This window comes from Pteropus alecto, unplaced genomic scaffold (assembly GCF_000325575.1).
Source record: "Pteropus alecto unplaced genomic scaffold, ASM32557v1 scaffold76, whole genome shotgun sequence".
NCBI classification, from domain to species: domain Eukaryota; kingdom Metazoa; phylum Chordata; class Mammalia; order Chiroptera; family Pteropodidae; genus Pteropus; species Pteropus alecto.
In genome coordinates this window covers 29,459,793-29,482,436 of record NW_006443138.1, presented here as the reverse complement: position 1 = coordinate 29,482,436, position 22,644 = coordinate 29,459,793, and the positions used below count along the sequence as shown (strand labels likewise).

At 33.4% G+C, this 22,644-nt stretch overlaps 1 protein-coding gene across 1 annotated transcript in view; it reads right to left on the bottom strand.

Moving 5' to 3' along the window:
- ERC1 (ELKS/RAB6-interacting/CAST family member 1) overlaps window positions 1–22,644 on the bottom strand; it is a 480,046-nt gene that overhangs the window by 238,727 nt on the left and 218,675 nt on the right. Inside the window, exons 13-14 of the mRNA XM_015598545.2 lie at window positions 22,404–22,539; window positions 4,842–4,973 (exon numbers count right to left, since the gene is read on the bottom strand). Coding sequence (XP_015454031.1) covers window positions 4,842–4,973; window positions 22,404–22,539 — 268 coding nt within the window. The remainder of the gene's footprint in view (window positions 1–4,841; window positions 4,974–22,403; window positions 22,540–22,644) is intronic.

The following is a 22,644-nucleotide window of genomic DNA, read 5'->3' as shown; positions in this document are numbered from 1 at the left end:
TTTTGAATTGTACACCTGAAACTTACTGGATTTCATTAACCAATGTCACCATAATAAAAATAAATAAATGAAAAATAAAATAAAAATAAAAATAAGATTAAGAAAAATATAGTATAAATCAAAGTATCATTTTATTTTCTGAGCATTACTGCCATTTAATTAAAAATGAGGGAAATAAAACTTACTAAAAATTTCCAGATCAGTACAGGACTATGTTTATAAAACCAAAGAATAAATTGTCCCCTCAGAATAGCTAAAAGTAAGAAGGCAATGGGGAGGATTGGGGAGCACAACTATAGTTCTATTACCACACATTCTATAGGCCACCTAGCTACCAGTGCTGCTGCAGCAGTGGTAACTGTTCTATTTAGAAAAGTACTTGGTTATCATGGTGATAACTGCTGTGTAATTGACTAGGTAGGTCTGCGGCCAATAGAGGATTTAATAAATTTTTAAGAATTAAAAAAGTGGAAAACCTGGCAGTGGCCACTACACAGAGCAAACTCCACTCGCTCATATGTCTAGTTCTGCTTCCTATGCAACCGCATCTGACAAACCAGATATGACTGAGATTGAGAAATGTGACTGAGTCAAAAGGAAGATAGAAACACAGGAGAGATATTCTGTGTTCTTGGAATGGAAGAATCAGCATAATTAAAATTACGATATCACAGATTTAAAATCCTCTGTCCTCAAAAGAAACAGTCAAATAGAAGAAGCAAGCAGGTTAATCACAACAAGGTGTGTGTTACCAATATGCACCGCACATTCCACAAGCATTGCCTTCTCGTTTTACTTCTTTTAGCTATTTAACTTTGTAAGATGCAAAGAAGTTAGATCGAGTTTAACAGACTGTGCTGCCCATTTTCACATTATAGGATCACAGCGAAGGCCACTCCCATATGCGTGTCTGGCTGGCAGGGAAGGAAAAGAACATATGCTAAAGGCAAAAGCTGGGTAGGAAAATAGCAAAAACTAAGGTAAAAACCAAGCTGGTCCAAGGTGTCCCGCAGGCTGTAAAATGCAGTTTAATCAAAAGTGCTTTTTTTGGTTACTCAAATCATTTTAATCATTGGATTGCACAATTTTTAATATGCAAATAAAAAGTTTAAAAACCTAAATAAAAAAGTATAATCCTAAAAAATGCTCATTAATCAATAACTATCTAGCAAATCATTGGTAAAACCTTATGATCTTCTAGGTCAAGAATTTACACTTAACAGATAAGCCAAATAATGTCAAAATGGCAATTTGAAGAAAATGAGTATCACTATAAAAATGAGCATTTAAAATAAAAATTAGAACTCCTGTGCAGAACTGAGCCACAAGATAAAGTTTTATTACTTTAAAGGCATTTTTCAAACCTTTAGTTAGCAATCTATTTGCAAATAACTCCCTCAAAAAATAAATTTATTCTCAAAATATACCAGCGAAGATACTTAAAAGATATTTAAAGATATTTAAGAAGACTTTCTTTTCAAGTGCAAAATAAAGGCATTTCTAAAATTTTAAGTTCCTAGCAGCACTGCCGAAATAAGGATATTGTTCCCTACTTCCTGGCAATTCTGAGACTTGTTTAAGAGAACACATTTTTACTCTATGCTCACTTTAAGAAAAGGAACTTTTACACTCAACAAAACACAAAACCTGCCAAAACCTAAGCAGAGAGGTTTCAGAAGAAAATCCATGTGGAAAGGAACTCCTGGGTTTCCCCATAGGATTATTCCCTTTCATCTCTCCATTTGGCAACACAAGTTAGAAGATATCTTCCTTCATTGTATCATTATACAACTTCTCCAAATTTGGGGCATGGGCTCAATATAGAGCAGCACATATTAGGAACAAAGAAACTGTACAAGGGATACTGTAAAGCAGGAGTCCCCAACCGCCCGGGCCATGGACCGGTACCCATCTGTGGCCTGTTAGGAACCAGGTCGCACAGCAGGAGGTGAGTAGCTGGAGAGCTAGTTTCATGTGTATTTGTAGCCACTTTCCAGCGCTAGTGTCACCGCCTCAGCTCCACCTCAGATCATCAGGCATTATTAGATTCTCATAGGAGCACTGGTCCCTGGTGCCAAAAAGGTTGTGTACTGTTGTTATAAAGAATATAAGAAAGGCACCAAGAAACATTTTCCTTTGAGAGTTTTTCCCTGTTCACACTTTAAAAGGTTCTGTATTTTACTTTAATGAGAGATATGGTTCTTAAACAATTTTACTTTGCTCTTTGAGAAATCAAGAGATGAAGACATACTCTTTCTGTGCGAGGGTGTAATTTCTTCTCAGAGGCTAAATTTAGGCAAGAGACAGATACATTTTGGATCTGAGAAATAAAATAAGAATAATGTCCCTAGCCCAAAAAAACTTCATCCATTTAAGATATTTCAAACGAATATTTGCACGTACAATTAATACATATAAGTAAAATTAACAGTGGAGTTAAAAGACGCAAAAAGATAAAAATTAGAAAGGAAGATGAGAGCAGGAAGAGACAATGAATGAAGGTTATACAGCCTCTGAAGTATAAACACAAAAGTGGTTCCTTCATACCTTAAACAAGTTAAAGCCCAAATGACTGGTGTCATGAAACATTTCATTCAACAGCTTCAGCTAGGCAGTGAGTAACAGAATGGCAGAAAAAAGAGAAAAAAAAAGCATGTAATGAAAAGCAAATTATTCATAGCCACTTTAGAAGACAGTTTCAGTTCCTTTCAAAGCTAAGTATAGTCTTACCATACAATCTAGAAATCACATTCTCAGGTATTTACCTAAATGAGTTGAAAATTTATGTCCATACAAAAACCTGCACATGAATGTTAATATACACTTTATTCATAATCACCAAAAATTGGAAGCAATCAAGATATTCTTCAATAGGTAAAGGAATAAGCAAACTGACACATCCGTACAGTGAAATATCATTCAGAGACAAAACCAAATGAGTTCTCAGACCACAAAAAAACACATGGAAGAATCTTAAATGCAGAGGCTAAATGAAAAAAGGCTGGTGTGACAAGGCTACATACTGCAGTACGATTCCAATTATATGACATTGTGGAAAAGGCAAAACTAGAGAGACAGGAAAATGATCAGGGACTGGGGAGGTGGGGGAGGAATGAACAGGTGGAGCACAGCTGACTTTGAGAGCAGTGAAACTATTCTGTATGATATTATAATAGTGAATACATGACATTACACATTTGGCAAAACCCATGGAACTATACAACTGGAAGAGTGAACCAAATTAAACTATGAACTAGTTAATAATGTATCAATATTAGCTCATTAATTTTAACAAATGCATCATACCAATGCAAGACGTTAATAATAGGGAAAACTGAGGTAGAGGAAAGAGTATATGAAAACTTTCTGTACTTTCTGCTCAAGTTTTCTGTAAACTAAAAAACTGACCTAAAAACATCTATTAATTATAAATAAGTAATTTGTGAAAAATCTAATTTTAAACAGTTCACCCAACAATAGTTTTAAAAAGAACACATAACAGCAGTCTATAGTCCAAAATGACACGATCTATCATTAATTGCCAAAATTTTTACACAATCTCTGATATGTACGACTTGTAACAAAATAATAATCCCAAAGCAGAAAGGAATCTTTACAGGAAGAAAAAAATGGGTGACATTTCGAAAGTAAAGAATGTAAAAAAAAAAAGTAAAATCGAGCTAAAAGAAGATCCCCTCCTCATCCTAGAACAATGGCTGTCACCATCCCTTCTCTGCAGCTCCACTATCCAAGCTCTATTCAACTGTACATTAGGAAATATTCAAATAGAAAGTAAACTAAGGCATTTATCTAAGAACAGGGCACTGGAAGACACTTATTGTGCAAAAAGATCAATTTTTTTTCAGCTTTGCTAATAAATGTCGGTCTGTCTTTCTTTACTTGACACTAAAGAAACTATAGTCCCATATCTAACAAGTTATGAAGGGACTCCCTTGTGGTACGTACTATAATATATCTGCTCCGAATGGACCCTTCTTCCTTGTTATGCAACTACTTTAACTCACAAGAGCACTGGTGGTCTGATCAAGGAGGTTCCCCAAAAGACTCATGTTACCCTCTCACTGAACTCTTTTTACCTATTTAACATTTCTATTTCTTCAACTAAAAAATGGAAAGGAATTTATCACTGAAAAATTAAATGTCATTGGTCTCTATGTGAGGAAGATTCAAAACCTCCAATCACACACTCATAATGGGAATTGAAATTAGAGTCTTCACTGGTTAAAACTATTTCTTCCATTCACATGTCCCATCTTTAGTTATTCTTCCTAATAAAAAGTTAAAAGTGAGGAAATGAGGATCTAAAAAGATTTAGAAAAATATATAAAACAAATAGCAATAGAACTCTTTAACAAGTCACCTCAAGAGACATGTTGATCTGGGACTCTCAAGTGTAATGATACTATATCTTTCATACTTGCTATTAACCTTAACTTGTTATTACTTTAACTGCTCTTTTGAACAAGCCAGAGAATAAAAGAAATAAACTACTTGCTATTTTAAATCAATATCTTTGACTCAGAAATGCTTGTGGTTTTCCATTTGATTTAAAGGCAGGGTTTGTGCCATTTCACTTCATCAGATATGAGCATATACTACACAAATATGAAATCAGTCCCAAATTATTAATGCAGAGACCTCTGCATTAACATTAGTCAACTATATTTCAATTCTTATTTAAGTCTAAATATCTTATACTTGATGAATGTTTTTGAAACCATATATACATACCTTACATATAGTTTGCCTAAACTATACTGATTGGGTTTTACCTTCTGTTTAACCAGCAGCATTGCCAGTAACTGTATAAAATTGCAGACCTGTTTTTCAGCATTGGTCCTGGCTGATTCCTCTTGTGCTAGCACCATTTCTCGCTCTGCAGTTATCTGTACACTTTCTCTTAGTGCTTCTTCCAGCTCTTCAATTCTGTCATCCTTCTTACGGAGACTGTCCTGGAAAACGATGGAAGACTCGGTGAAGTAGACTAATTAGTTAACCCAAGGAGAGCCTATTTATCAACAAAAGGGTATCTGCTTATTAAATTTCTCCCCTTCAGAAGTAAATCCAGGCCAAAAAGATATCATAATAGAAGAAAGAAGTAAAGGAAGTTGAGTAAGAATAATACTAAGAGGAAATGGTCAAGTTAGTGAAACAAGAGAAACGTGTGATAGACTTGTTTTCCACAACAGAGAGAATAAAATTGTTTGTGTTAGGCAGCATAGGTAGCAAGAGCTTGATTATTCAGAAACACAAAGCTGTTATAGAACTACACTCTGTTAGCTTAAAGACAGCTTAGATGAAGCCCAAGTAATAAGACTCAATGCCAAAACATTCTTTTTCCCTGCAAAGTTAAGTCAAGATAAAAAAGTTAAGTAAACAACATGGTCTTTCAGATTACATTCTTCATATAGACAATTACTGGCAAATAAATTTTTAAAAAGAAATGAAAAAGAACTTTTTCCTAACAAATTCAAGAAAGCAAAGTTTTCTCTCAATCTTATATGAGAAAACTGATATAAATGACTGGTCTGGCTAAAGAAGAGTAATTTAGTTAGCCAACCAAATTACACTGCCCTGGTAACTCTACACAAGTTTAAAACATAAATTTTGAGAAGGTGAATATGAATTTCTATCAGCAAGACAAAATCCTACAGGACTGCAAGATCATGTAAGACTGGAGATGTTAGAATAAGTAGGATAAATGAAGCAGTGTTCAAGTAGGATGAAGAACTGAATTTATCAGCTTATTATAAGAACTTCCTTTTTATATTTTTATAGAACCAGAATGTTAAGAATAAAGTGCTGCCTTTATTAACATCTGAAACAAAAGAACAAGATTGCCAAACCATTCTGTAACTTTCAGAATACTCCAATCAACAAGATATCAAAGGATTTTGGCTTATATCTATGCAACTCTCATTTAACTATATTTAGTTCACTTTTTTAAGTGCAAGGTACAGGAAAGTCCTTTTGCAACCCTATTTTCAGAAATCTAGAACTTAAAATCTGTCAGATTTTGAAATGTCAGACTTTTCTTCCAGCTTTGAAGGAGTGGCATTTATTATAACATCCTTCCTAACAAAAAGTTGATAAATCTTTTGCTCCCTCTAATTTTTCTCAATTTAAAAGCAAATGAGATTTAGAAAAAAATATTTACATTTCAGTGATGTATGTTATGTTCATTTAAAAAAAAGCTGTCATTCTTCTCAGAGACAATGTTATAATATTATGATTTAGTCACATAAGTAAGGTTCTCTTTTCTGCAAAGCAGTTTAGCTATATCAGAAAATGATTTTTGTTGAGATTTTTTTTTCTTTGTTGAGATCTTAATGTTCCCAGTTTGCTTGCCATGGACAGCAGAGTACAATGAGGGTTTCTAAAACAACACCAAGCAGAGAGAAGGAATGATGCCAGTAAAATCAAAGTCCCAGGTAGCTTGAGTCAAAGAAAATGAAATGTAACAGAAGGATTCTGAGGAAAGCGATTAACACAATGATCAGTTCATAGTTCATTCAGTCCTCTCAAAAATAATTACATTTGTAGTAACATGGGATTCTGATTTACACCTTGCTCTAAGCAAAAAGAAACACTAATGTTTCCCATTGTGAGTAACTCAGCACTAAGTTATTGTCTAGTCTATCATGTCCTTCACTCTTCAATTGGCTTTTGGAAATTTCCTGAGAAGCTTCAACCTAAATTCAGGTTGAAAAAGTTATTCCAAATAACCTCCCAATTTCAAGCAAACAAGTTTACTTGTACTTCTGCATGGGCCAAAAAACAGCTCTGTGGCTTTATAAATAATTAATTTTTTTTTAAAGAGAGGATGATTAGTAATTTGTCATAATGTGGATGATCAGTGTAGGTTTTCATACTGAAAGTATCTTCAAAATCAGTGGTAAAACCAAAGTCTACCAGATTAACTCAGTGTGCAAGGCCACTGACTCAAGAAAAATTCTCTGTATTTAATGGCAGAGGCTGGTTTAAAATCTTTCTCTACAATAAGGACAAAGAACAAAAAAAAGAAAAGCTGAGTAAAACCACAAATAAAAAGAAAGAGAGAACTGTTAAATGATATTTATGAGATCTTTATTATAAGTTGTATTATATCTCAATGTAAAACTAAATGTGGAACAACCTGCTCTAAGGAAACTATATTAAACCAGGGCAGTAACAAGAAAATGAAGATAACAAATACCCTCATCACCTTAATCGACAAAGTCTATAACTATTTAATCCATCTAGTATGTAAAATTTGGCTCCAGTTTCATTTTTTGGAATCTTAACTGATATCTGCTAAGGTAAACCACCTTGAATCTACTTCATTTTAATAAAATATTGAGCCAGTGCCAGAAATAAACAGAATCTTCTAGTTCTACTAACACTGAAGTCTTAATCATACTGTTAGGTCATATTTATAATTATTCTTTCTTGTCCTCACTCTTTCAATAAAGATTAAATGCATCTTTCTGTATTTAGATTACATATACTCTTTTTTTTTGTTTAGAATACTAGAATTTTTTTTTTTTTTTAAATTTTAAAAAAGCCCAAAGTGATCGTCCACAAAGAATAAAAAATTGGAAAGCATTGGAATTTTTAAGGGCAACACAGAAAACTAGAAGACGGCTGAGGTAATATTTTCAGAACTTTGAGGGAAAGATGATTTCTGATCTAGAATTCTATATCCAAACTATCAATCAAATGTGAGGGTAGAATGCAAAGTCTGAAAAAATATACATCGCATTACACACTCAGAAAGCTACTAGAGATGTGCTCTACCACAATGAAAAAATAAACCTAGAAAGAAGAAGACATGGTGTCATGAAAGAAGGAGATCTACCACAAGTGAGTGGCAAAGGGAACCTCGAGAGTGGCAACCAACCTAGAGAAAAAGTATAGTTTGGAGCAGAGACTAGAAACTCAAGGGAAAATATTACAAGAAAAAAAAAAAGTGGATGTATAGATTACCAGGGTTAATTAATAAGGAATAACGTATTTTACAATAGGAACATTGGGAGGAATGTTATAGTTTGAGAAAGGACGTTGGGAATAAACTAGTGACATATATATAAATAATTAATAAAACAAACGAAAACCCAAAGAGATTATTACCACCAAGAAAAACTAAATGTACAATAAAGGAAATGTAATTATAATATATACTATGTGCCTTAGACACAATAATGTAAAACTTGATATTACTATGTTGGAAAGATGGAAAGAGGGACGTGTGTGGTGGCTTGTGTAAAAAAGCTAATTCTTCACCATTCATAGTATGTTAATAGCTAACTATTGTCGAATAAGAAAAATATAATAAAACGATATAAGAATGTGAGTTGAAAAGGTGGAAGTATACAGCAGAAGTAACAACTAAAAGAGGTGAAAGTGGTTGTCTTAGGAAAGCAGGAATCAAGGTTAGATCAGAATGAGATAAAAGACTATTATTATTTATTATAAGCCAAACAGTATTTCACTTTGTATATAACATAAATATGTACTGTTTAAAGTCAAAATCAGATTTAAAAATGTTAAAACACTGCAAATAAATTAACAAGAATATAAAGGACTTCTGGAAATAGTTACAAATGTGGTAACTAATTCAGATGCTGATACTCTAAATATATGGATTAACTATGGGCAAATATATCTTAAGACAGCACTAATTGCAAAAAAAAAAGTTTAAGAGAAAAAAATATATGAATTTTAAGTGATTGTGCTTGTCAGTTTTTTTATTCAAAGATCCTGTGAATTTCATCATGCCAGTAATTTGCACGAATGAGTCAAAATTATCATAAAAAATTCCTTTCCAGTCTTTAGGTAACCATGGAATAGTCCAAATAATATTTTTTTAAACGGACGACATATTGCAGTAAGTTCTGCTATTATTCTGAAGATTCTAAAGATACCTAAGCTTAACTATCCCAATAACAGGTGTCTGAGATACATACCAAGCCATGGACTTTTGAAATTGTCCCCTGTCCCCTTTTCTGTTCGAATAGTTTCCTTTGTTTTCCTTCTTATTTACAAAATAGTAATGAGATTTTGGTGGTAAAATTTGACACAGAATTCTAGTGACAAAACTGTTCATTTCTAATATACTTAATGGTGTATTTTGGTTTGAAGGAAGAGAAAAATAATTGTTCAATGTCTGAACTTTGAGTAGAAATGACAGTTATCACTGCTTCTCTGAATATGTGTGAGCCAACAAAATGTCAGTTGAGTAAACTATTGGACTTCAGAAACTGTGAAACACAAATAGACTTAGTATTCTTCTGCTCTCAGGCCCAGACTCAAGGAAGTAAGGGGATGTGCTGAAACCCCAAAGAAGTGCTTCTTGGTGACTCAAAAAGTGACAGTGATTACACCAGGTATAGCCTAAGGCCCTGAATGTGTTTCAGCGTCAACTATACTTTCTCTTTCAAAAAAGTCCACGTACACCAGTCTTCGAATTAAACCATGAGGCAGTCATATCATTAGGAGCCTGTAATCCTACAGAAATCTATACAGAACCTCTAATATTCCAATACCTTCTATCTCTAGGATAATCTACAGGTTTGAAGGATCTGGGGCATTTAGAAAACAGAAGGATGACTTACTGGAACCAAATGTAGATACAGACTAAATCATTCCTGTTATTTACGTGCATTGTTGATTTGCTGTTAGCTAGGAATAATGTCTTCTAAACTTCTTCAGTAAAATAAATTATTTTGTGCTGTCCAATACAATAGCCACTAGCCACATATGGCTCTGTGGCTTCTGAGCACTTAAAATGTGGCTAGTCCAAATTGAGACTTAGTACCATACATACATAAAAGTAAAATATTTCATTAATAATCTTCACATTGACTATTGAAATGGTAACATTTCAGATACACTAGATTACAAAATACATTGTTAAAATAAATGTGACCTGTTTCCTTTCAGTTTATGAAGCTATTAGAAAATTCAAAATTATATACATGTTCTCATTACTACTGGACAACAATACAACAGCTAAAACAGTTTTTACATATGAAATGTATTCATAAAAGTTATACAACACATCATGTTTTATATAAAATCATAACTTTTCTTAGCTCATATAGCCTATTAGCACATGAATACGAATTACATAGGTGAGGATCCTTATGGCAAATTGCCAAAAACTCTAACAATCCTTAGCGCTGAAAATTACTGTGGTGATAACATTAATAAAACAAATTCAAAAGCACGTACCCTTCTGCCAACAGAGAAAACCAAATTGTGGATTTCAAGAGAAAAAATATTCAAGCCTATGGCAGAATACTTTATTACCTAGGATATAAAGTGCCTGTATTAGTTGTTTGTTGTTATATAACAAGTTACTTCAAAACTTAGCAGCTTAAAACAACAGTGAATATTTTTTATCTCACACAGTTTCTGTGGCTCAGAAACTCAAAAGCAGCTTAGCCAAACAGTTCTGGTTCCAGGGTCTCTCATAAAGTTATAGTCAAGATGTCAACCAGGATTCAGTCCTCTGCTTCTACTTACATGGTTGGCAAGTTGGTGATAGCTATTGGCGAGGAGCCTCTGTTCCTCTCCACAAGGCTGCTTGAGTCTCATTATGACATGTCGCCTGGCTTTCCTCAGAGCAAGTGATCCAAGAGAACAAGGCAGAAGCATCAATGTCTTTTATCGTCTAGTTTCAGAAGTCACATACCATCACTTCTGACATTTTGTTGTTCACCGGACTAATCCTGACACAGTGTGGGAAAGGACTACACAAGGGAGAATGAATACCAGAAAGTAAGGGCGATTTGGGGCCATCTTGGAATACAGTTATCATAGTACTCAAGGGTGCAGCTCCAGTACAAGAAAACTGGATTACCAATGAAGCAATGAAGAATGAAAGCAGTGATTACCAAAATTGCTTCTGAGAGAAAAATATCTGTTAGCATAACAAGGCTTTACTGCAAAGACACAGCTTTTGTAACGAAATTATACTAAAATGGAACCCAATGACATTACATTATGATGGAACCCAAACATTCCTAAAATGTAAAAGGCAGATATTAAGGAGACTTCACAAAATTGAGATATGGATCGGCATATCATTGGATATGAGTTCATCAAAATATGCATTCTGTCAGGAATTATTCAGAATAAAATTTGCATTTGGATTGAATTCTAATGAGAAATGTTTTCTTACAACTATGGTAAAAATTAGAGTAACCCAACTTAATTCATTAATACCTCAACATTATGCCAATGATAAGAATGCTCAATGATATGCCAATCAATTAAAGTTCAACAAAAAAAATTATTTGGCAAATGTTTTAAAAAGCTATATAATAGAGGTTTACTAATAAGTTTAGTCCTCACATTTTAGTGAAGTTCTTTTCTTTTTGGAATCGACCCATTTTTTAAGAAAATATAAGAATGAAATATTCAGTCTTATCAGCCCCTACAAAGTAAAGACCCTCTTTAAACTCCTGTTCCCTCATGAATTTTCATTATAGTTGATTCTACTCTTAAGGTAAACAGGGGAGGGAGAGATCACAAAATTTAGCCAAAAACAAGAGTCTAATTTAAAACTACAAAGAGGAATTTATACTGTTTGGAGTTAATTTTCTAGCACTCATCATCTGGAAGAAAAGCAGTAAACTGCCTAGAGGGGGAGGAGGGGAGGACTAAGTAAAGAGAGAGACTTCAATTTCATTTACCTGCTCTAACTTAGATATTTCACTGTTTAACCAAATTAGGCAACTCAAAATTTAGACATTACTCTGTGTCACGGAAAACTCATTTAATAGCTCTCTGGTGACAGCAGAGGAACATGCTTTACCATTTTAAATAGTTCATTAATTTAAATCGAGATCATCCAGTAATTAAATCATTTAAAGGTAATATCTTTAGAATTCTACTTCAACTGTTATAAATTACATCTGCACTCATCAAAACACACAAGTTTTTCCTACCACTGAATTAGGTACCGAAGCCTACTTATTATGCCAATTATCCTTATTAACTGAGGTCAAATAAAACTACTTCGTTCGCAAAGGATAGGGTTCAGAACAGAAGGTTTGTGTGACTAGTTCTGGGGGGATGGCAGAGGGTGAGAGAGAGGAATAGGAAGCTACCGAAGAATTCCTCAAATCCTTAAATAATAAGACTATATTCAAACGAAATCGAGGCAAAAGCCATGACAGCTGTAACTGCAATTTCTCTCAGGCAAATTAACAAGAAGACTGGTCCCTTTAGCAAATCCCATACTACTATTTCCCTAATATACTCCTCTGAACTTTGCTTCCTGAAATTGGTTCTGTGAACATCAAGCTATATAATACTGCAGCTGTAAGACTCCAGGCTACAGTGCCTTTCTTTCAAATTAAACATTCAATAAAGAAAGCAAAAGCAAAATAAAAAAGGAAAAAAATCCAGCAATTAAAAATTATTCTTCTCTTCGAACACTCCCCCTCAAAATTAAAAGAAAAAGGGCTCAAAAATATAGTAACATAAAAAGAAATCACTTGGTAATGGCAGATCTTATTGAGCTTCTCCTTTTTTCAGCAGTTGAAGGAAGGTCATTGCAGATTTCTCATAGATTATCCAAGATAACAGAGCCTCCCACATTGACTCATCCCTTTCTCAACTCTGAGTCTCCCATGGTTATAGAGGTCATTTATTTGGGTTAATATTAAGAGCTGCTTCCTTTGGAGTAAACACCACTTACTGGAAAGACTTTAACATGTTCTGAAAGATATTAATGTTAACTGCTATCCGTTCTCCTTAATGTAAAGAGACAGTAATTCTTTATTACCCTCAACCCCACTGCTTATTCTTTCTCCTTTTTCCTCATCCCCCAAGCATACATACACATGCAGAAGATTTCATTAAAATCATCCAACATGTCAGAATTCAATTACTAACTGCTCAGATGTTTAGTGGGAAAAAAAATTGAAGCCAGATGCATTGATGCAGTCGATTTTAAGTAAAGAAGGCTAGCCTAACACAGAGACAGAATTTGGTTACATACCAACTAGTTTTTAAGGAAATGCTTTGGATTAAAATTTAAAGATATTTTTCCTCCCTTCTCTTTAAAGTCCCTCAAATATCTTCCCCAGTTACAGCAGAACTCTGATATAAACTCAATTGTTAAAAATCAAAGTCAAAACAAAAGCAGAGGCATTTCATTAAAGAAACAGAAACATATCTATATAAAATGATGCTTTATGTAAATAACTTTTACAGAGCATCTAGTACAAAAATCCCATATATACTGGCCAAGTTTTCATCTTGAAAATTCTGGTAACTGATTATCAGAAACTTGGGCAAGGTCATGGGGTTTACCCTAATTTTAGGACATGTCTTCTCTATCAGCATGCTTATAAAAAGAACTAGCGTAAATTTTCAAAGTCTTTACAAAAATCCCAAAGATAATATTTTATTTAAAATAATAAACAGCTGATGTGGTCCATAAGAGATTGACTCTTGCATCTGAGGTCTTGGCAAAGGTGCTATATGTATGTCTGCTTCCGCTCTCTCTTAAAAATAAAAAGATTCTTATTGTGGACTTTATATTCCAAATGCAAAGGAGGAGTTTCCACAATAACACAAAGGAAAGGATTAAACCATTCATTTCACTGGGGTGAGAACACAGTACTTACTTATAAGAAATGTTAGTGCCAAACGTAACTTTAACCACTCATCATTTTATGGTGAGCATTTTTATAATAGGCTCAAAGGATGTAGCCAAAGTTCCCAGAGAATAGAGCCAAAGTTAACTCCAGGAATGGCTTAGCAGGCTACATTAATATAATACTATCAATAAACATTCTTTCGGTAAATTGAATTGGCTATCAAATGGACCTGAATTTTGGCCAGAGGGAAAAGGATAAAGTACATTTCAAACACTGCAGAGTTTTAAAAATAATTTTAAAATCTGTTTTGCTTTTTTTTCTAAATGGTAAAAAGTGGCATAGTTTGAGCTAAAAGCTTTGAAAAGTTGCACGCACACATGCCAACAATTTGAGTAATTGCTTCACCTGTAGGAAAACAATTTTCAAGTTAATTTCAGCAACTATCCACAGGGTTGTAAAAAGAGATACTGATTTGTATGTACCCTTTTCCAATGTAACCCTATCTCCATTTAATACCTTGTTGAGAACACCATGAAGACCCACTCATGCCCATATTCTAGATAAAATCCTGTTTTGCCAAGAAAAAAGTAATTAAAAAGAAAGAAATTGTATAGGATTAAATCTTTAAATAGGTCAAAGATCTGTTAAGAACAAAATTTATTTTTACAAAAACAAGAACATTAATAAAGAGGTATCTAGCATGTGACACATCACATACTATTTTTAGAAAAATGCGAGAAAATCTTAATTTTTTAAAAAAGTTTTCTTAATTATCCCCATGACCAATGTGAAAACCAAGGAAAAAAATTTCTTACCCAAATGAGAGAACTTTTTTTGGTAGATAAAGCAAATCAAACTAAATTTGAAAGAAAAACAAAATGTTTCACTAATTCTACATCTAAGATGAGAATATGCCTAAAAAATATATCTATATCTATATATCTGCTTTCCCCATCTCTTTCTATTATTTTCACTTTCTTTGAACTTTATTCTCAATATCTGTTGGTCTCAGGAGAGCTGACTCACAACAGCCACTGTTCTTTCAGCAGTCCCATTAATCTCTCTGACAGTACCCTCATCAAGGTTAAATTAAGATACTTTGTTACAAATAAAAACAAAGCACCAAGTTACTATTAACATGAGCCCCCTTTCCAGTTCTGTCTACCTTGCCTTATTAGAATATGACTAAAACTTGTAGTTTTGTCAAAAGACAAAGTGAGTGTTATTGAAGAATAAAAATATATAAGGTAAACATTCTCAACTGAGTGATGGAAGAGGACATTTCCTTTGTTAAATATGTGAGACCTTTAAAGGGTAACCTATGAAATTTTAGAAATATTAGGATGTTAAATGTAATATCATCATACAAAGTGTTTTCTAAATTTGTAACTAAATTTTTAAATTGCATTTTTATTATTTATAATAATAACTAAAGCTGAAATTAATGAATATCCTATGCAAAATATTTTTAAGAAAGGCTAAAAAGAAATTTTAAAAACAGCCCTTAACCGAAGGCTCATATACACTAGTCAAGAAGGGAAAAGAAACATGACTAAATCTCATAGGAGCAATTATAAAACAATATATTGAAGAGTGTAAAACAATAAAGTATAATTAAACATACACACTGAGGAACAATCAATACAACAATAAAAAAAGAGAAGAGTTGGTCAATGAAGGTTAATTTTAAGCCAGAATCTTTAGGTGGTAAAACTGAAAATCCACAGGAAAAAGATTCTGCCTAAGTAGACAAGCATAGATTAGGAAACCATAAACTGTATTTAAGGAACATCAATACTATCAGCTTGACTAGAACAGAGTAGCTACAGTAGTATCTCACTTAAGAATGAGGGTAGGAATACAGGTGACCCTTGAACAGTGTAAGTTTGAGCTGCATGGGTTCGCTTATATGTAGATTTTTCCCAATAAATATATTTGAAAATTTTCTGAAGATCTGTGACAATTTGAAAAAACTCGCAGACAAACTGCATACCCTAGAAATACCCCCCAAAAAAACTACAAAAAAGGTAGGTATGTCATGAATGCACACATGATTCATCTTGTAAACTTACAGTACTGATAAATACCACACGATACCGTAAATGTATTTTCTCTTCCTTTTGGTTTTAATAACTTTTTGTTTTCTCTAGCTTACTTATTTTGAGAATATAGTACATATAACATACACATAACATACAAAATACATGTTAACTGTTTACCTTATGGGTAAGTCTTTTGGTCAACAGTAGGCTATTAGTAGTTAAGGTTTTGAGGAGTCAGGAATTACATGGGAATATTCAACTGCATGGGGCAGGCAGGGTTGTTAGCACCTTAACCCCTGTATTTTTCAAGGGTCAACTGTACTTGAAAAGTTTGAATGATGGGAGAATCCAAAGGCCAGGCTAAGCTGCTTGTGAATAAGAGTTCCTGACATCTACTGAGGTAAGAGAAATCAATAAATATTTTTATAGAAAGCAACTATGTACAAAGTACCAAGACATGGTTCCCAAACTCAAGTACATGGGAAAAACAACACACAAAATCATTAGCATATAATACAAAATAAGATAAAATAAGGCCTGAAATCAAAGCAGAAAAAAACTCTAATGGAATTACAACAGGAGATGTGATTAATTCCAACTGTGAGGATTTAGGCAGGCTTCACAAAGGAGGGAGCGTTTGATCTGAACCTTAAAAGATGACTAGGCTTCAACGGAGAGCTTTTAATCCCAAAATCACATCAGTCAAATCAACTAAGATATTGCTTCCATATAATGTTTATTTTGGAGGCTCTTGTTACCAAGACTTACCTAATTTCAGTTCCTCATATAGCAATTACTCTATGAATTACACTGTAACACACCTTTTGACATACACAAAAAAGGTCATAACGAGCATATCTAATGTTCATGGAGAGGAAAAAAACATTTTTTATTTATCTCTATATCTTCACAGCACTCTGCACAGTGACAGTTCCATAATAGTCACTCAATAACTTTACTGAAGACAACTACAGATTATTCTGAAATCTGATTTACCCAATTAGAGTGAAATATGGCTTACAGAAAATGTTAATGAAAACTCAGAACTGAATTTAACTATACCAAGCTAAATTCTTGAGTAAGGGAAACAGAAAATTTGGCAAAACTAAATGTAGAATATGAACAGAAGAGGCACTATAATAGAAAAATATGATAATCCCCAATATTTGCCTCATTTTTATCATTCATGTCCTATATTCATGAATATCAACTGAGATTGTGAAAGAGTTTAAATGTGAATACGTATGGACCATGCTAGAAATACTTTAAATAACCACTGTATAAACAAGTCTTAAAAGAACCATGTATATACCTAAGAAGACATTGGAAGATCCAAAAAATCTTGTGAGAGATCCTTTTGTTGAACACATTCTTACTCTCTGAAACCACAAGGCTGTCCAGGCGTACTGTTTATCTTCCTGCCCCAGCCCTGGAATCAACCTCTTTTCTAAGAGACCTTGCTTCATTTCATTGGAGAAAGGTGTATAAAACCAAAACCTGGGTGTTAAATATGCTTACTGCTTCTAAGTCTCCTTAATGGACAGAGTTAGGAAATATATGCACACAAAATAACCCCATGCATATATATACATATCATTATCTTTGTGTAAATTAAATAATACAAGTGCATAGCTCTGATACCAGTATACCACCACAGGGTTCATTTATGCCTTACCACTTTGTTTGCAACTTCTTTCTCAAACAATGAAAATCTAAGCCCTCATTATCTATAATTATTTGTCGAATTCTAGTGTGTGTGGGTGTAAATATATATATACATATATATATATGTGAATATATATGTATATGTGTATATGCGTGTATACACATATACACGCATATGTATGTGTGTATATGTATATATATACACGTATATATATACATATATATACACATATATACACGTATATTTACATATAATGTGGTTTCATAATGCCTAACCTATCCTCTGTGAGAAACACATTTACTTCTAGATTACAACATTTATGTACAGTTCTTTTTGTCTTAGCTTTACAGTATTCAGTCAAGAAAATGTCATCAAAAGCTACTTAAGTTAGTTAGTTCCTTTCTTCCCCACCCCTTTCAGGACAGTTATGCTACTCATATATAAAATAGGCTTGTTTGTTAGTATTTGTGTTCCTTTTTAGGTTCTCCCCCACATCTTGATTAGTTTTTTTTTATTTTGGTTTTTGAGCTTGTGAAGGAAAGGTATGCGAAACATTACTGAGGTTCTAAAAGTCAGAGGAGTACAAAGAACTATGCTAAAAGAATGTCACTTTCTCCTCAAACCTATTACCCCAATCCCATTTCCCCCTTCTTTCCACTTCTCTCCCAAACACTCCCACAGATAAATGGTCTCTTTAATTTCTAAACGATCCTTCCTGTTTTCTTTTTTAAAAAGATCAGATATGTCTGCACTTTCTTATACAAGAGTAACATGGGATAGTCTTTTGTGCTTTTTTTTCCTCGCTTGACAGAATGTCCTGGAAATCACTCCATATCAGTTCATTAGAGATCTTCCTCATTCTTTTTAAAAGCTGCCAGTCTCCAATGTGTGTATATATAGCATAGATTAAAGCACTCACCTATCTATGGGCAATTAGGTTGTCTTCAATATTTTGCAATTACCACCAATATTGCAAATAATCTTGTGCATATGTGTTTTTATATTGTTGGAGATATATCTTCAGATATGGCTAAATGTTGGACAGGGTCAATAAGTAACTGCACATGTATATAATAATTACAACCCACATAAAATATCGCTTTGGGGACTTTAATAATTTTTGAGAGTATAAAGGGGCTTCTAAAACCAAAAAGGTTGAGACTAATTAATATGGATCATGGTAATAAGTGTCCAAAACATGAAGATAACAAACACAATAAAGCTGATTGGCAATGTGAAAACTTAAAAAAGAGTATTAATAACTGAGGCCAGGATTTAAAAAAGCAGTGTGTAGAGTCTATGGGAGCTCTAGATTCCCTCCATTTTGGGGTAACATTTTCATTTCATATGTAAGAAATTTGTTTAATCTCTTCAAAACACTTTTAATGTGTTGAGCCAAGAACAAAGAGCAAAGTAATTTGTTTCCATACTCACTTTCTGCCAAAAAGGAATACTTTTAGTTCCATCTGAAGTATTCAAAAAATGGAAAATTGGAAAGAAATAAAGTTATCTTTTCAGAACACTTTCAAGATAAAATATGGAATTCTGAATCTAAAAAAAGCCACAGTACAGCAAGGATAATAAAAGTACAAATGCTACACACAACTATCGTGAATAAATCTCACACGTGATATTGAACAAAAGAAGTCACAAAAGAATAAATACGATTGCATTTACATAAAATAAAAATATGCAAAACTAAACTATACTTTTTATTTAATATAGCCATAGGTCATAAGGAAAAGAAAAGAACAATAATAGTCACAATAATAATTTCCTCTGAAGGAAGGGAAGAAATAATGACTGGGAAAGAATATACATATATATATTATTTACATTGTGTGTTTTATGTACTTTTTAAAATGTATTTTATACCAGAGAGTTGGGGGGAGGGGTGGGAGGAAGGTAGATGGGGTAAAAGGGGTCAAATATGTGGTGAAAGAAATCTAACTATAGATGGTGATCTCCAATGCTATATATATATATAGCATTGGAGATCACCAATGTTAATACTGTGTGGTTATCACATATATGTGGGGAAAGAGAAATAAAGGATGGAAGGAAGGGAGGAAAGGAGGGAGGAAGGGAGGAAGGGAAGAAGGAAGGAAGGAAGGAAGGAAGGAAGGAAGGAAGGAAGGAAGGAAGGAAGGAAGGAAGGAAGGAAGGAAGGGGAAGAAAGTGAAAGAAAGAGAAAGAAAGACAGAATTTTATTTTTCACAATAAAGAAAGGTAAATAAAAAAGTGGTACGACTCATTGTGGCAAACTAACTTCTACGAGAAAAAGTGAAGCCACTAATGAACTTAACATCATTAAGTGTCAGTCACCGAATAACAAAGGGTGAAAATGAACCTTCCAGTTTAAACCAAGTTTTAATCTTACGAACAAAAGAAAACACACTGTGTGTTTGTTAACACAGTAAGAAGAATTAACTTTTGGAAGCCAAAGTGGCATCTGATAAAGATTAAATACTCATTACTCATCAAAGATCAAAATATGAAGTATAAAGTATTTCTTTTTAACATGAGAAAGTATATATTTTAATCTCAGAATTATTATTATGCCTATAGTAGAAACATTAAAATACTAAAATAATTCCTTCCCTTTATTTTCTCTACTTCATGAAAACATCAATAGATGGACACAAATTATATTCAGAAATTGAAAACACAAAAAAATCAAGAAGAAGAATTTAAAAAAATATAAACCCTCAATCAACTGTTTTTCTACTATTCTACTCCCTCATGATTCTACTATTAGCCATTTCTCCAAGAACTGACAGCTTCTTTCAGTAGGGAATCACATTTAGACATCAAAATCCAGGGGTGCTAGGGATACTCACTACCACTGGGTTGTCATTTGCAATAAGGCAGTTAAGAAATAAGTAGCAGAGATAGTTAGTAAAAGAACTGAGATCTGATTCAAAGTATCCTATTTGTAGTCCAGTGTTCTTTTTACTAGATTTGAATGAATTACATACATATGTATTGCGCATATGGCCTTCAGCTATCATTTTTCAGTACTTTAATCTTAAATATCTACCACTTACCAAGGCACCTTGGAAAAGTCATTCACTCACTCTAAATTAATTTTCTCTCTATATAATATATAAATAAATAATTTAACTTACTTATCTCTTGGATTATATAAAAAAAATAAAAGATTACATACAAAAGCACTTTTGGTGTTATCATAACAACTAACAGAAGATTAAAAGGGCGCCTTTCCGTTTACAAAGACAGACTGGTAGGAGAAAACATTAAAATGGCAGGAGGGGAGGGAGAAACAAGACAAATGAAACAGTTAAGAATTTAACATAAAGAAGGGCTTATCGTAAAATAAATATTTTCACCAATTAAAAAATGTGATCCTAGTTCTCAACAAGAGAGGTTCTGAAATTCTAGAAACAGCCCAACTATTAAAATATTTCATAGAATATAAAGATGCCAATTCAAATTTGTGAGCAATGAAATAATTTCCTATAGTCTAGTAAAACTGTTAGCAATGAAGAAAAGCTAAGACCATCACCACACAAAATAGCCTGAAGCAATTTAACTTAAAAAGTACAAGTAGAAAATGAAAGCCTAGAACAAATTTAAAAAACTTATAGGTAAATATTTATATGTTCTCTAAATAGGGAAAAAACTGAACAGAAAATCCATGTGTGGGGGAAAAAAACGCCATGGAATAAAAATAGATTTGAATTACCAAATAAATAAAAATTTAAGATATGAAAAAATACTCAGCCTCACTGGTAATCAGAGAAATATAAATTAAAGCAAACATTAAATATTTCCACTTATCAGATTTGGCACTGAAAAAAAAAGGAGGAAGAAGAGAAAATTGACAGTGTCAAATTCTTGCTGGCAAGGGTGAGGGAAAATTGGTATGTTACTTTTTCAAAAGTTGGTATGTTTGAGGAAATTTATACTGTTTCTCAAGGAAATTTATACTGTTTCTATAAGGAGTATGTATTTTAAAATCAATAAAAGTCATGTAAAAAGGAATGAAAACAGGGATTAACTCAGATTTTAATGTCTGAAATGAGTATGTTGAATGCCTTAAAATGCTTCGACATACCAGATACTAACTCCTCCAAATCTTTCCAGTAAAGATTTCACGATTGTGCAATTGTGGCATAAACACTCTATCATACCCAGTTAGAAGTTGTGATGAGAGAAAAACAATCTGGCAGTGAGTGGCTTAGTTTCAGCAGAAGTTTCAGAGGTTACTGGTAAGTTTATGGTATTCTTTTCTAAAACTTAAACTTCATTTTGACAGGCTAGAGATCCAGGAAGTTTCCATTAGAATGATGGCTGAGCCATTTAGAAAGCTGTGTGCATTTACGTAAGTAATTTGATTTTCTAAGTCTATTTCGTCATCTGTAAATTGTGCATAAAATCATCTGCCCCACTGGATCACTGTGAAGGTTAGAAACAGTGAATGCCCAGGGCCTAGTTTCAAGGACTGGGCACTTAACTGGCACTTATCATATGGCCACCGCTACTACTGTTATTGAATCTGGATTAACTTAATCTGTGAATAATTAGGTTTACACATCAATTGTCACTCCATTGAAGCGAAAAAGTATAGTTTATACATTCTGCATGACTGTGAAATATGCCCTCTAAACTGAATTTTTAAAAAGGAAGGAAAGAAAGAGGGAAGGAAAAATAGAAAACAAAGGGAAAAACAGGGGGAAGGAAGAATTGAAAATTAAAATGCAGACATAACCCAAGATTAGCAATGCACTTTAATGAAGGAAAAAGGCAAATAGTTACAATGACCACCCTAAAGCTCAACAGTACGCAGTCATTAAACTGACAATGAACTTACCAAATAACTGTGATTGACTCGAAGCAAGATGAGCTTTCTCCTGTGCTGAGATGTCCTCACAAAGCTGTGGAATAAAACTTGCCTTTTCTATTTAAAGCCATTCCTTTATTGCTAAACAACTGGTCTGAGGGGGAGGCAGCAAGCAGGGTTAGAAAGAGAAAAAAGAGGATCAAGATGAAGAGAAAAACAACATGCAATTATGCAAAGCTCTTCACCCCATCCTTTCAGTTCTCCTGTGTTCTAACCTGTAGCTGTGCTGAGCTGTCGTTGAGATTGTCCTCCCTTCGCCGAGCCTCCTCTAGCATCTGTGCACTCTTCTTCTTTTCCACCTGTTCCTTGTGCTTCAGATTTGCTACCTTCTTATTCTGGTCTTTCACTTGCCTATTGATAAGGAGGGAGAAAAATCAAACCATCATATACATGCACTGGAAAAAATATTTTATTTACAGACTTATACTGCTGCCGCCAAGGAATAGAAAACCAACA